We start from the raw sequence: 16,214 nt of genomic DNA, 5'->3' as shown, positions 1-16,214 counted from the left end.
AAAGTCTTGTTATTATAACATGTTATATCAGAGCGGTTGAAAAGTCTTGTTATTATATCATGTTATATCAAAGCAGGTTTAAAAGTCTTGTTATTATAACATGTTATATCAAAGCAGGTTTAAAAGTCTTGTTATTATAACATGTTATATCAAAGCAGGTTTAAAAGTCTTGTTATTATAACATGTTATATCAGAGCGGTTGAAAAGTCTTGTTATTATTACATGTTCTATCAAAGCTGGTTTAAAAGCATGTTGCTGTGGCACACATGATGCACATCCACAAAAAATGTACCAGGGCATTTTTGCATCATAAAACTTTGTATTTGTTAGCAGACGACAAAGGAAAAACAAAACAAAGAAACAATAGCTGTGGCATAGATTTTTTTTCATCTCGATGAACCAATAGCTTCTCTTAGCCTCGAAGCGATACATGACCGAGTGACAGCCAGATGAGGCCGTTTATGTTTCACTCTGACAGGCCCTGAGAGTAGTGGTATTTGTTTTAACCAGGGAATACTAGAACTGGAGCAGTGGAACACAGCTGAACCGTCCATTTGACTTGGCTTAGATTGATTGATTCAGTCATGCCCTAGCCGATAGCATTAGTAGAATACAGAATGTGATGCACTTCATGAGAACAGAACAGAAGGCTGCTCGGGCAGGTATAAAAAAATAATAAAGACTACAAATGTTGAGCCAGTGACGCAAACCTAATGTGCTTGGGCACAAAGCTCCTAACAAGGCTCAATAACATTGTATGTGTGAGCTGTGAATAAGGACAGTCCTGGCAGCAAGTTGTCATGCGCACCACCTGTGCAGCCTTTTTGGTAAGAGTTTGATGTCGGCACAGACTTCGAGCTTACTTGGAGCCTAATCTGAGCTCATAAGACCATCTCACATGCAACACTAAACAAACGAGAAAGCATCTGGAAATGCAAGTCCCGTCCGCGTCCGCTTGCATTCAGATGTCTCCTTCTTCTTCCTCAATATGCTCAAAATAACGTAAACAATTTGAAGAAAAATAAAATGAAAATTGATGATTTTAGGCCGCCGTGACCTTTGAGCTTTAGATCTAAAAAACAAAAATCATCTTCTAGCTTTTGATTGGTGAACCAATTCTGTGATTTAATATGCACATTCTTAAAATTTCAGGTCAATCAGATAAAAATTGATGATTTTATGTGATGCTGACCTTTGACCTTTTCACTAAATGATTAATTTGCCTTCTCCATATTCTCATAATAAGGTTTTGTTGAAAATTTTATGACAAAACTCAAATGGTAAATTGAAATTCCAGGTCAATTGGATGAAAATAGATGATTTTATGTGACACTGACCTTTGACCTTTTGCCAAAATTATGAATTTGCCTTTCCCATATTAGCATAATAAAGCTTTGGTGGAAATTTGATGACAATAGCTGAAATGGTAAAAAAAAGTTATGGGCCGGATGGACAGACACACACACAGAGACGGGGACACACACACAGACGGACACACACACACACAGACGGACACACACACAGACAGACACACACACACACACACACACACACACACACACACACGGACGGACACACACACAGACGGATGGACAAACACACAGAAAGACACACACACACACTGACAGACAAACAGAAGTGATTGCAAAACCCCGTTGAGTGCTCCGCATGGGACGGGCTAGTAAAGGCAGCCCATTTCTAAATTAAATGCCCATGTCTCATTGTCGGTCTTCATTGACCTGTGCTTCTTAGCTCCAACGTTGAAAAAAGAATTACTCAGTTTACAACACTCATGTAATCCCGAATCCATCATAACTTCATATCAATGAGTGGGATACCTTGCCCTGAATGCTGCCTATTAATCAGCAGTCTGTGCATTGAAAAGCATCGACAGGATGGCTGCCGTACCTCGGTCTGAACCATATTCACCCGACGGCTCCGTAGCTCCTGCACACCATTGTAAATGTCCACAACTCCTTCCTTCTCGGCCATGTCCAGCATAATGTCAATCACGATGAAGCAGCCCGTGCGACCAGCCCCAGCACTGCAGAAGAAGATGCAGAGTCATCCCACTGTGAGCCAGTGCCCCCCCCCCCCCCCCACATCCACCCAAGCCCATAATCGTTTGAAAATATTCGGCTTCCAAAGCTCAGGCAGTTATTGCTGTTATTGAGCGAGTACCAAAGGTGCCGCGTGATCCCCAACATCAAAATCCAAACATCAAACGTTCATGCCATTTTGCAACCAATTGTGAACTATCTAAAGGGCAGACACGTGTGTCAACACACACTGAGAGACAGACAGACAAACACACACTGAGACAGACAGACACACACACACACACACACACACACACACACACACCTGACACAGACACACACAACTGACACACACACACACACACACACACACACACACACACACACACACACACACACACACACACACACAACTGAGACACTGACACACACACACACACACACACACACACACACACACACACACACACACATACAGACACACACAGACACACACACAGAGACATACAGACTGACCGACAAACAGACACACACACTGAGACAGACAGACAGACAGACACACACACACACAGACTGAGACAGACACACACACTGAGACAGACACACACACACACACACACCGAGACAGACACACACACACACACACACACACACACACACACACACACACACACACACAGACAGACAGACAGACAGACAAACACACGTGATTGCAAAACTCCCTTTCCCACGGCGCGGGGCACAGGCTAACAACAAAAGCCTGACCATCGTTACTCATCTCTTTATCCCACACAGCAGAAGTAATGTCACACTCACATAGCAGTAATATTCAGCACATCTCACCCTTAATTAAAATAAATACACAACGTGTTAAGAATGAAACAAAATTCTGCTTCTGCTGGAGTACCAAGTGGAGCCACTTGGCAGGCGAGGGTTCTTTCAATAATAACAATGGACTTATAACAAATATTGGCACGGCCATGTTTCCTCATTAGGTTTCTGTAGCCATGACAGCAAGGCCAATAGTTATTAGACCCCATGGCTGCTCGTACAATAAGGAGGGTGTGTGTGATTAACGAGCCGTGAATACGCGGCGCTTTAAACAAAAACAGGAAGCAATTGCGAACGAATCTTGGAAGAACAGAGGATCGGTGGTTGGCTGCTTGAGAACAACACAGCTTTCATGTCGTGCGCACATTACGACGGCTGCGTTTCAAATCCAGGTATCAATTCCATTCCGAACGGGAGATATGGGCAACATTTTCCGAATGACAAAGAACATAATTTCAAATTAAAGAAACCCATTTGATTGTTGTCGTACTTCCCAGCTGGGTTGAGATAGGAAGAAACAGTCCACCATCTAAGGGAGCAGGCAATTTCAGAAGCCGACTTGGAATAAATGTCATCTCGATTATGACGATGCTTCGAGCACTAAGTTCAGCATAGGAAACTGTCACGGGTGCAGTGAAAACCTGCGAGAACTCCCACCATGTCTCTCCGTCTCACAACCCTCCCATCTACTTTCTCAACAATCCTCTCCAAGAAGTTCTGTCGCTCAAGCTTTTGGGTCTCACCATCTGCCATGATCTTTCCTGGGAAAACCACATTTCAAATCTGGCCTCCAAAGCCAGTCGCCGACTGGGCGTCCTCCGTCGAGCGAGGTCTTTCATCGGCACACCTGAGCTCCTCACCACATACAAGTCTTTCATTACGGTGGCACTAAAAACCGAATGTTTCATAATTTTAGGTCTTAGGGTCTGGATTTGTTTGATCCCATGAGAAAACACTCTTGGTAAATTTTCAGTGATCAAATCATATTTAGAGGTTGCTCATGGCCTCTAAACTTTCTCTGCTGTCATGGTCAACCCAACACGCGCGGTCTAACTCACCCGGCCACCGCGCTCCCTAATAATAATAACAATTATTATAATAATAACAGTAATAATAATAGGGTACGTTTTTGTTTTTGTTTTTCATCCTAACCCATTAAAGCCCACTGGCAACTATTTATGTTCATTATTTTTGAGGTTTATGAATTATTTATGATCAGATTATATTTGTCTATGTTGCAGTTTGTTATGTAATATGTATGGACATAATAATGTAATTATAATATTATTATAGAATTGTATGTAATTATACAATTTTGTATTGTATGCTCACTGCAACAAGCCATGTTGCGGTGAGCAACCCCTAAATATTATACGATTTGCATAAAATTTTACGTGTGTGATTTCTACAATAAATGGAACCACTGTGAATGGTCAGACCATAATTTTCATGGGTTTGAAATTTTACCCTTATTTTAGTGCCAACCCAGCTTTCATCCAAAGGTCAATGGAATACTGCTGTCTCCTCTGGGCTGGTGCTCCTGCCTCACACCTCGCTCGTCTTCACGCTGTTGAAACCAAAGTTTTCAGAATCATTGGAATCTCCTGCGATGAAGCTAACTCCAAGGGCCTTTCATTCTCTCACCGCAGGCAGGTTGGTGGTCTTTCTGTCTTCTTCCGACTCCTCCCCGGCCTTGCTCCCCCTGCTCTATCTGTGCTCTGTCCCCCAAATATTCCTGCAGGATGCACAAGATCTGCCTGCAACCATCTTATGGTGAAACTACCAAAATCTAGGCTCTCTGCTCACCTTCACTCTTTCATTCCTCTTTTCTCTCGCCTTTGGAACAAACTCCCTCACTCTCTTCAATCCCACTCCTCCCTCCAGGTCTTAAAAACAGCTGTTCATCACCATCGCTTATCTTCCCCCATTCAAAACCATGATATATTCTACCCCCGTTAATTCACCCCAGATCCACTTCCTTCAAATTCCCCATTTTGTTTTCTGAAAGTCCATGTCGTGTCCATCTTGTTTATCCCATGTACCACGCCCCAGCCCTTTCCCTTCAACAGATCTCCCGATGTCCCTGTTCTCTACTGTTGTTATGCTTCCCTCTCTCTCCCCCTCTTTTTTTTTTTTTTTTTTTTTTGTATACAAGATCGAGGCTCATGTAAGAGCTCACATTAATCAAAAAAACATAAATGGACACATAAAATATGTAATAAAGGGAGCGGGAGACAAGATGGAGAGAGAGAGGGAAGCACACAAGCACAACAGTAGAGAACAGGGACATCGGGAGATCTGCGGGGGGGGGGGGGGGGGGAGAGGGCTTGGGGAGAGGAGCCATGGGAAGGCGGGGGGGGCGGGGGGGGCGGTTAAAAAAAAAAACACATGGACACTGCGAGGACTTCCAGAAAAGAAGTTTATAGTTTACAGTTTAAGTTTGCAAGTTTACAGTTTATAGACTTGGGATAGGTTGCTGCCTGGCAATATATGTTCTATGTGTTAGCTCTTACATGAGCCTCGAATAAGTATTCAAAGAAAAAAAAAAAGAATGTCATGAAGTTGAGTTTAAAAGCTCTAAATATGGAATAAACAGAATCTCAAAATAGGTTTTGAATTGCGAAGGAACAACAGCCACCAGGAACAAGGCATGCACTAGGCCTCACCTGCAATGTACTACCATTGGGCCAGCTCCAAATGGGTTGGACGTTTTCACCCTGCGCACAAAGGCCAGCAGGCCCGTGGCATGGTACGGGACGCCGTGGTCAGGCCAGCTGGTGAAATGGAACTGCCGCACTTCACGCACCTCTTGGCTTCCAACCTGCACGTACACACCACCAAATGGAATGGTACACCTTACTTATTGGTCAGAGTGGATAATCTACTCGATTTCCAAAACAAAATGTCATCGGTAAGGCATTTGAACCAAACGTGCTACGACATCCTTTTTCGTTCAATAGACAAACAAACATCTGTCAATGCAACACCAGTTTGTGTTCCTTCCCAATGAAACGATGATGAGGAAGGACACCTCGACGGAAGCAGTTTGAAAAGTCAATCCCTCCGTCTAAACCCCCCCCCAAAAAAAACCTTTCAGGGATTCCGGAAAGAGTGCACCCAGCGAGGTTTTAGTTGCAAATGTGCTGCAGTTAGATGTTTCGACTTCGAAGCTGAGAAATGTGCACCTTTTAATTCATCTGAAAACTCCCGACCCGAACCCCTGACCATGCGTTTCACCGTTTTCCATACCACATGCTGCTAAACGAGTCATAATAGCAGCCTTAAGTGTGCAGATGTACTGAACATGCACTTCCAAGGTGAGGATCTATCAACTGCGCAGTTGGAGACAATAACACAACAAATTTTGCTGCGTAGATCGGCAGAGGATTGGGATGGAATAGGGTGGCCAGGCACTTTGTTACCGAGGTCTCTTTCAATCCCAACGGAAGTGTTGCCCGCGGCATCGACAGCCGTCGGAACGCTCTCCCATGTTGAAATGTGTCCATCAAACTAGGTCTGCAACTCTCATCCGTCTCAACTGCCAAAAGAGGCAAGCAGTTTTGTGAGCACCATACTCACCCGTTCCAAATTGAAGGTGCGAATAATGTATTCGGCAAGCATCTCCGTCTCCACCAAGGTGACTTTGATGGGCCCGTACACTTCACGATCATCGGGCCAGTATCTGCAACACTTAACCTGTGAAACAGAACCTGATCAGTCCACCATCGATACTCCATTCCATTTTCTCTCAAACCCGCTGAACAAAATGATTGATCGATGGACGAGCAGAAGAAGCTTTCTTTTTAATAAATTCTTCCTTGACCCATTGAATTTGGTAGAATTGCCTCAAAAACCCAAATGTCTGTCTGGTTGCATAACCCAGGAAGAAATGTTTGATTTAAGGCCAGAAGCACCCTCTGTAGATCTCTTCAATTTATTATAAACGTAAAAATGATTAATAGGAGAAATTCCCATTGAGTGCCATGTGGGCGATCAAATGTGGCCTGAAGAGAGCCGGGTGCGGCCGCGGTCCCGCGGCGACGTCTAAATGGTATTACACAGATGACCCACCGGTTTCCACCTTTATCAGACAACTCCCTCCGAGGGCAATTAGTGGTGCCAGTCAAATGCTCTCGCACAAATTAAGTTATAATGGTACGGCACACAACATTTTGTTACCTAGGAGACATGCTGAATGTAGAAGGTGGATCAGACTCGGCAATGGTTGCAAGAGTGAGATGTGCATGGAAGAAGTTTCGGGAACTGAGTGGCGTGCTGATGAAGAGGGGAGTGTCGTTGAAGCTGAAGGGAAAGGTGTATGCTGCATGTGTGAGAAGTGTTATGATTTATGGGAGCGAGACATAGGTAATGAACGTAGAGCAGCAACGAAGGCTGGAAAGGGTGGAAATGCGAATGGTTCGGTGGATGTGTGGAGTATCGTTGAGAGAGAGGAAGACAAATGATGAATTGCGAAAGATGATGGGAATATTGCCTGTGATTGATGCTGTGAAGAGGAACAGGTTGAGATGGTTTGGTCATGTGTTGAGGAAGGATGAAAGTGACTGGTTGAGAAGAGTGATGGAAATTAATGTAGAAGGAAGTAGAGGACGGGGAAGACCGAGAAAGACTTGGCTAAAGATGGTTGAAGAAGAAATGCGGGCAAGGGGGTTAACAAGGGGAGATGCAGAAAATACAGCAAAATGGAGAAGATTGTCATGGGGACCGCAAGGCTAACCCCCGCTCTTGCAGGGAAAATGGCCTTAAAATGCCTGTTGTTGTTGTGTTTTACACAACACATCCAGCAAATGGTGCATCAGCAAGCCACGAGCGTGTGGGTAAAGCAATTCACACGGCCCACGCCATGTGCCAGTTTGAGCCCGTGGGGGTAAAATGAGAGACATGGATTAGAATGTCCAGGAACCTTTATCTACTTGGAAGGAGATCAATCAGTGTTGCCTTCACTAAAAATGGGTTGTCCAAAACGGGAGCTTATGGATTGGGTCTCATACATCGGTCCGTCCGTCTGTCTGTCTGTGCGTGCGTGCGTGCGTGCATGTGTTCACAACCATATCTCGGAGATGTACGGACCGATTTTGTTCATGCTTGGCAGAGACATTACATGATGGTATACATACTAGGGCGTGCCCGCACTTACGTGCTTGCCCGTACGTGCTTGCCCGTACGTGCGTGCAAAAAAACATGCGTGCAAACAACAACAACAAAAAAAAACGTTGAAACCACGTGGCAGTAACGACCACAGAACCCCCCCCCCCCTCTATTTACATGAAATGGTTTGGTCCATTCGCAAAGCCAAAGCGAACGGCTTGCGAGTACGGTGACCATACCTTGGGAACCACTTGTCCGATTAATTTCAAACCTTGAAAAGGCACATCCTCGGGTCCCCAGCAATATACCTGGCAAGTTTCAAGTATATCGGACCGGTAGTTGTCGAGAAACAGCGGTCGCATACAGACAGACACACACACACACACACACACACACACACACACACACACACACACACACACAGAGATTGCTGGAATTATATAGAGACTAGGGCATTGCCCGTACGTGGGTGCCCGTTCCTTGCCAATGCCCGTACTATATATATATCTAAAATTATATCCCCCCCCCCCCCTCTATTTACATGAAATGGTTTGGTCCAAAGCGAACGGCTTGCGAGTACGGTGACAATCCCCCCCCTCTATTTACATGAAATGGTTTGGTCCAAAGCGAACGGCTTGCGAGTACGGTGACAATCCCCCCCCCCCTCTATTTACATGCAATGGTTTGGTCCAAAGCGAACGGCTTGCGAGTCCGGTGACAATCCCCCCCCTCTATTTACATGCAATGGTTTGGTCCAAAGCGAACGGCTTGCGAGTCCGGTGACAATCCCCCCCCTCTATTTACATGCAATGGTTTGGTCCAAAGCGAACGGCTTGCGGAGTTTGGTAAAGAAATCGCCATAGCGCGGTAACTACTCCTCCGATTAATATGAAACCTTGAAAAGGCACGTAATGGCGCACACGCTCGCTCTGACATCGGCCACGCCTACGCAACAAAGCGTTCTGTGATTGGCTGCCGGAAGTGAAGTCTTCACTGTCCGGAAGTTCGCAAATCGCAGTTAGGATGAATCGTTTTAATTTAATCGCAGTTTGAATTCGTTTTAAAACATAGTTTAACGGCAACATAGTTTTCCAACGTGAAATAAATGAATACGCTGTCAAATGTGCCGTCCGAGGCAGAGTCTGATCGCCACGTTCGGCACACGTGATAGCTCGCTGCTCTCTGATTGGTTGAAGCGTTTTTTGGACATAGCTCGGTAAGTACTTGTCCGATTAATTTCAAACCTTGAAAAGGCACATCCTCGGGTCCCCAGCAATATACCTGGCAAGTTTCAAGTATATCGGACCCGTGGTTGTCGAGAAACAGCGGTCACAGACACACAGACACACAGACACACAGACACACAGACACACAGACACACAGAGATTGCTGGAATTATAGATAGATGAACATCATTTTGTTTCAGGCTGCAATCAAAGATGGCTGACTGGTGTTCACTGTAGTTGTAAAAAACCGGATGTTGAACACGTCCTCAACAATTTCTCGGACATGCACTTACCAATGTTGTTCAAACTTGGCAAAGAGATAATAAATGATGGTATACATATGCGCGTCATTTTCTTTCGAGATCAGATCCAAGATGGCCAACTGGCGGCCATTTTGTTACTTAAACGTGTCCCCAACCATTTCTCAGACATGCATGGTCTGATTCTGTTCAAACTTGTCACAAGCACAGTACGTGATGGCATACACATGCACGTGACTTTATTTTGTGATCTGATCAAAGATGGCCGACTGGTATACTGGCGGCAATTTTAGTTGTAAAAACCCAATATCGACCACATCCTCAACCATTTCTCGGACAAGCATTTACCAATGTTGTTCAAACTTGGCAAACAGAAAATGGATGAAGGCTTACATATATACACGTCATTTGTTTTCGAGATCAGAACCAAGATGGCCGACTGGTGGCCATTTTGTTACTTCAACGTGTCCCCAACCATTTCTCGACATGCATGAACCGATTTTGTTCAAGCTTGGCACAAAGACAATACAAGAGAGTATACATATACAGAAGATTTTGTTTTGTAATCTGACAAAAGATGGCCGACTGACGGCCTTTAACTCCGTACAGCAAAATTAGTAAAACCACGGGGGTTATGACATTTTATGTCTTTTTCTTCTTGTTATCATTGTAATCCTGAAAACCTATCCAAAATACTCAATTCTCATAGCAGTTTTGGTTCAACAGAAATCCTGTATTGGAAGTCGACGGGCCCAAAGTATGAAACAACAAGTACAGATACATTCAAATACACCGCCCCCATGCCAAATAAAAAAATATCCTCCAGCGCGATAATGCTGGGGTGCCTTCGGCGCCACAACCGTGCAGTACATAGAAGACGGTATTGGGAGGGGAGGTGCACAATAATTGATTGATTAATGGCATAATTAAAATCAAGAAATAATAATCGTAAAATAATTTCTTCATCAATTGGCTAATAGCATACAACCACCAGTGCTTCATCCGAAGCTGTAACTTTTTGAAATTAATTAAGTCATCAATCAAATAATTCAATCATAAATCGATTAATTGATCAACCAATTATTCAAAAATACCCTTTACAGCCAAATCACTTGGTCACTGTCGTGTCCAAATATCAGCTTCCTAATTCAAAAGGTGCATGAGATATTGCCCAGATGAGAAAGAAAATAAATAAGTACCTAATTAAAGCCGAAAAAAATATATTGCTGGTCTCTGGTCATACCAAAGTTCCAGAATTGATGCGGCGATGCAGTTTTTTTTTCTTGTTTTTTTTTTGAAAAGCATGGATTGCACATATAAAGGTGATGTTTTTTGTGTCCTCATGCCTTGCGGTCCTCCTCATCTGCCGTGGCGCCGTCCATAGAAAAATTAAAGACAGCCAATGGGACAGGTCGGCCTTTTTGTAAATAATGAACACAAGCTTAATAAGTTATTTTAAAATGTATTTATTCTGAAAATCATTAAGTTCTTCAAGCATATTATAGACTGCCATTTCGTTCTCGAGATCGCCTCGCCGTACCGTCAAACATTCCAATGCGTCGATCGCGTCAACACTGCGCATGCGCAGGTGGTATAACAGGCGATTGCTGAAGCATTTGAATGCTGAAAAAACCACGCATGCGCAAATGACTACACCCCTGGACCAATCTTCGTGTACGGGATGACACGCTGCATGTGTATCAAAGCCGCGCATGCGCAGATGGGCTGTATGGGGTGGTTCAAATCGGCGCATTCGCAGCTGGGCTAAACGGCTAACGCAGAGGTGCTTGAATCCATGCCGATTGGTCTCACACGATCTCTTCTCCCAGTCCACCAGATTATCACAGACAACTTCATGACAAACGAGATAGGATCCAGGCCTAACTAACGAGACCACCCCCGCAGCTCTCTAGGCCTTCTGGTTGCTTCACAAAAACCCGACAAAGAACGTCTTCGTTTCAATAAATGACAATATCCAGCCGATTGGATTCATGACGGCACGGCACACAAAACTACTCATATCTTTGGAACGGCTGGTTGGATTTGGACAAACTAAACATGATTTTGTCGGGGAGAACCGTGCGCGAACGTCGATACCAATGGCGACCCTCACAGACCCGCATTTCCCGAGATAGCGCGCCGGCCCGGCAACATGCATACATTATATGGCTCCTCACGCTCGAAATCGCGTTTTCGGCGAGAACGTGAGGTCACGGCTCACTTAATTGCAATTATGTCGTCTCGGCGCCGCCTCAAGTATACGCAAATACTTGAGGCGGCGCGGCATTGTTTATGTTTAATGTGCTCTATAATTTATTATGTGCTCTATATTTATATAAACGGCGCATACTGTTGTAGGTACCGTTGGAAATTTGAAAAAAAATAAAAATTGTTGACGCGCAGGGTCAAAATCGATGCGCGCGCTGACCAGAGACCGGAAATATATATTTTTTGGCCTAATCGATAAGAATTAAGTAATTAATTAGTTAATTGATTGAACAAAAAACAAACTAGAACGGGCACTCGGTAGAGCGCATACCTTCGCCGCAGCTACTGTTCTGTACTTGGCATGGGAGTGTAGGGAACAGAACAGTGAACAGTTTGGTGCTGATTTCATGCAAATCGGATAAGAATTGACCGAGTTATGACAAATAAAAATACGATTTTGACCTTTTCGTGACCTTGACCTTGACCTTTGACCCGATTGCTCCCAAAATCTAATCAAATGTGTCCCGTATAATAACCAATCATCCCACCAAATTTCATGCAATTCGGTTGAATACTTTTTGAGTTATGCGAATAACATACACACACACACACACACACACAGACATACAAATAAATACACAGCGATCAAAACATAACCTTCCGCTTTTGCGAAGGTAACAAGAAGACGTCATGCGGAGCATGATACTTGCAAAATGTTGACCTCAAAAACACTTGGTGGTTGAATTCAGTGACCAGATATGCAAGTCCTCTTCAAATTTCAAGTCAATTGGATGAAAATTGAGGATTTTATAAATTTGGCCTATGTTGACCTTTTGGCCTATGTTGACCTCAAAAATACTTGGTGGTTGAATTCAGTGACCAAATATGCAAGTCCTCTTCAAATTTCAAGTCAATCAGATGAAAATTGAGGATTTTAGAAATTTAGCAAAGTTGGTGACCTTTGGCCTATGGTGACCTTTTGACCCCAAAAACAATACGTTTCTTGCCTTTGACCAACTCTACCATTTGGTGAAGTTTCGTGAAGATTGGTTGAAAATTGTGACCTGTAGGCCGGTGACAAACAAACAGACAACCAAACAGACGAACAGACAGACAGAACCACAAACGCAACGGACCAATATCCTTGAAAAATCTTCGATTTTGCAAGTAAAAATACCGTTTTTGACAAAGTACTTGCTCACGACTGTGCTGAAATTTCCGCTTCCTAGCTCAAAGGATGGCTGAGATATCGCCCGGACAAACAAACAAGAAAGAAAGGAAGGAAGGAAGAAAGACAAGTACAGATACATTCAAAGTACACCGCCCCCTTGCCAAATAATTAAATATCCTACAGCGCGGCATTGCCGGGGCGCCTCCGGCGCCCGGCAATACGGCAGTGCAGCTCAAAGAGGCTGCTTTGGGAGGGAGAGGTGTACGCTAATTCATTGATTAATTGTATAAATAAAATCAATAAAAGATTATCACAAATTATTTTCTTAATCAATTGGCTAATAGCATAACTAAACCACTCGTGCTTCATTCGAAGATGTGTCTTTTAGAAATGAAATTAAATAAGTCATTAATAAAAAAATAAATAATTAATTGATTCACCAATAAATAATTAATCGATTAAATGATTAATCAATAAATCAAAAATATCCTTGATAGCCACATCACTTGGTCACTGTCATGTCCAAATATTAGCTTCCCAGCTCAAAAGGTTCCTGAGATATTGGCCAAATGAGAAAGAAAATAAAGAAATGATTAATAATGAAAATAAATAAATAATAATCATTAAAAAATTAAATTATCAATCAATTCGGTCACAGAACACATAAACCACCACCATTTCATCAAAATCTGTAACTGGGATTTTTTTTTTTTTTTTAGTAATTAATCGAATAATTAAATAATTAATCGATTCATTGATTAATTGATTAATCAATAAATCAAAAATATCCTTGATAGCCACATCACTTGGTCACTCATGTCCAAATATTAGCTTCTGAGCTCAAAAGGTGCCTGAGATAGCCAAATGAGAAAGAAGATAAATAAATGATTAATAATGAAAATAAATAAATAATAATCATAAAAAAATTAAATTATTAATCAATTCCGTCAGAGAACACATAAACGACCACCATTTCATCAGAATCTGCAACTTAAAAAATTTTTTTTTGTCATTAATCAAATAATTAAATAATAAATCGATTAACTGATTAATTAATAATTGATTAATCAATACATCAAAAATATCCTTGATAGCCACATCACTTGGTCACTCATGTCCAAATATTAGCTTCTGAGCTCAAAAGGTGCCTGAGATATTGGCCAAATGAGAAAAAAAAACCAAAAAAAAAAACCTTTAGAGGCCATTTTTCCCCGCAAAGTGGGGGTTGGCCTTTTTCGGGGACCGTGGTTGTTGTTGTTTTTTGGTTCCCTTTTTGAAGCAATGTTTTACGGCCGGATGCCCTTCCTGCCGCCAACCCTTTTTGTCGCCTTTTACGACAAGCAGGGAATTACCAGTGAACTGGTACTCAATTAGCCGACCTCGGAAGGATGACAGGCTGAGTCAACCCCCCTGGCGTTAATTCAGCGATCGACCAGGATTCGAACCCAGGATCCTAGGATCCTAAGCTGGCACCCTAGCCGCTAGCCCAACACCAGGCCAAATGAGAAAGTAGATAAATAAACAATTAATAATGAAAATAAATAAATAGTAATCATAAAAAATCAAATTATTAATCAATTCGGTCAGAGAACACATAAACCACCACCATTTCATCAGAATCTGCAACTAAAAAAAAAAAAATTTTTTTGTCATTCATTTATTAAATTAAATAATTAATAGATTAATTGATTTTTTTTTTTTTTTTTTGTATACAAGATCGAGGCTCGTGAAAGAGCGAACATTAATCACACAGAAAGACAAACAGACACATAAAACAAATAACATCGGGAGCGGTAGACAATAATTTATAAATTAATAAATCAAAAATAGCCTTTGCAGCCAAATCACCTGGTCATTGGCATGTCCAAATATCAGCTTCCTAACAAAAGATGCCTGAGTTAATGGTCAGAAGAGAAAGGAAATTTAATTAATTAAATAAGTACTTAATTAATCGCTAATAATTAAATAACTCCTCAATTAATTGATTATTCAAAAAACAAAAAATACCGTTTTTGACAAAGGACTTGAGCACTACTGTGCCGAAATTTCAGCTTCCTAGCTCAAAGGATGGCTGAGATATCGTCCGGACAAACAAGAAAGAAAACAAACAAGTACACATACATTCAAAGTACACCGCCCCATGCCAAATAATTAAATATGCTGCAGCGCGGCATTGCCGGGGCGCCTCCGGCGCCCGGCAATACCGCAGTGCAGCTCATTGAGGCTGCATTGGGAGGGAGAGGTGTACACTAATTGATTGATTAATTGTATAATTAAAATCAATAAAAGATTATCACAAAATATTTTCATAATCAATTGGCTAATCGCATAACTAAACCAGTAGTGCTTCATCCGAAGATGTATCTTTTAGAAATTTAATTAAATAAGTCATTTATAAAAAATTAAATAATCAATTGATTACTCAATAAATAATTAATCGATTAATCAATAAATACTTAATAGATGAAATGATTAATCAATAAATCAAAAATATCCTTGATAGCCACATCACTTGGTCACTCATGTCCAAATATTAGCTTCCCAGCTCAAAAGCTGCCTGAGATATTGGCCAAATGAGAAAGAAAATAAATATATGATTAATAATGAAAATAAATAAATAATAATCATAAAAAAATTAAATTATTAATCAATTTGGTCAGAGAACACATAAACTACCACTATTTCATCAGAATCTGTAACTTAAAAAAAAAAAATTTTTTTGTCATTAATCGAATAATTAAATAATTAATAGATTAATTGATTAATTAATAAATCAAAAATATCCTTTGCAGCCAAATCACCTGGTCATTGGCATGTCCAAATATCAGCTTCCTAACTCAAAAGGTGCCTGAGTTAATGGTCAGAAGAGAAATGAAATTTAATTAATTAAATAAGTACTTAATTAAACGCTAATAATTAAATAACTCCTCAATTAATTGATTATTCAAAAAACAAAAAATACCGTATTTGACAAAGGACTTGCTCACTACTGTGCCAAAATCTCAGCTTCCTAGCTCAAAGGATGGCTGAGATATCGCCCGGACAACCAAGAAAGCAAGAAAGCAAGAAACCAGAGTGAAAACTGAGTACTCTCTTTCAGCGTGCGTCACTGCCGAGCCCCCTTTGGTGCCCGGCAATGACGATTGGCAATGCCTGGAGATGGTATAGGAAAGGAGCGGTGTACAACAAGTACACATACATTCAAAGTACACCGCCCCATGCCAAATAATTAAATATGCTGCAGCGCGGCATTGCCGGGGCGCCTCCGGCGCCCGGCAATACCGCAGTGCAGCTCATTGAGGCTGCATTGGGAGGGAGAGGTGTACACTAATTGATTGATTAATTGTATAATTAAAATCAATAAAAGATTATC

General features: G+C 41.9%; 1 protein-coding gene across 4 annotated transcripts in view; it reads right to left on the bottom strand.

The window, feature by feature from the left end:
- The window catches only part of LOC137438851 (receptor-type tyrosine-protein phosphatase kappa), a 493,330-nt gene that overhangs the window by 70,124 nt on the left and 406,992 nt on the right, over nucleotides 1-16,214 (bottom strand). For all 4 annotated transcript variants that reach the window (XM_078767331.1, XM_078767333.1, XM_078767332.1 and 1 more), the window contains 3 exons: nucleotides 6,450-6,566; nucleotides 5,537-5,691; nucleotides 1,909-2,044 (listed from right to left, as the gene is read on the bottom strand). In XM_078767331.1, the coding sequence (XP_078623457.1) occupies nucleotides 1,909-2,044; nucleotides 5,537-5,691; nucleotides 6,450-6,566 (408 nt within the window). The remainder of the gene's footprint in view (nucleotides 1-1,908; nucleotides 2,045-5,536; nucleotides 5,692-6,449; nucleotides 6,567-16,214) is intronic.

This window comes from Myxine glutinosa, chromosome 13, assembly GCF_964187855.1.
Source record: "Myxine glutinosa chromosome 13, kmMyxGlut1.1, whole genome shotgun sequence".
Taxonomy (NCBI): domain Eukaryota; kingdom Metazoa; phylum Chordata; class Myxini; order Myxiniformes; family Myxinidae; genus Myxine; species Myxine glutinosa.
The sequence above is the reverse complement of the archived record's forward strand: the minus strand, read 5'-3'. Positions and strand labels throughout refer to the sequence as shown.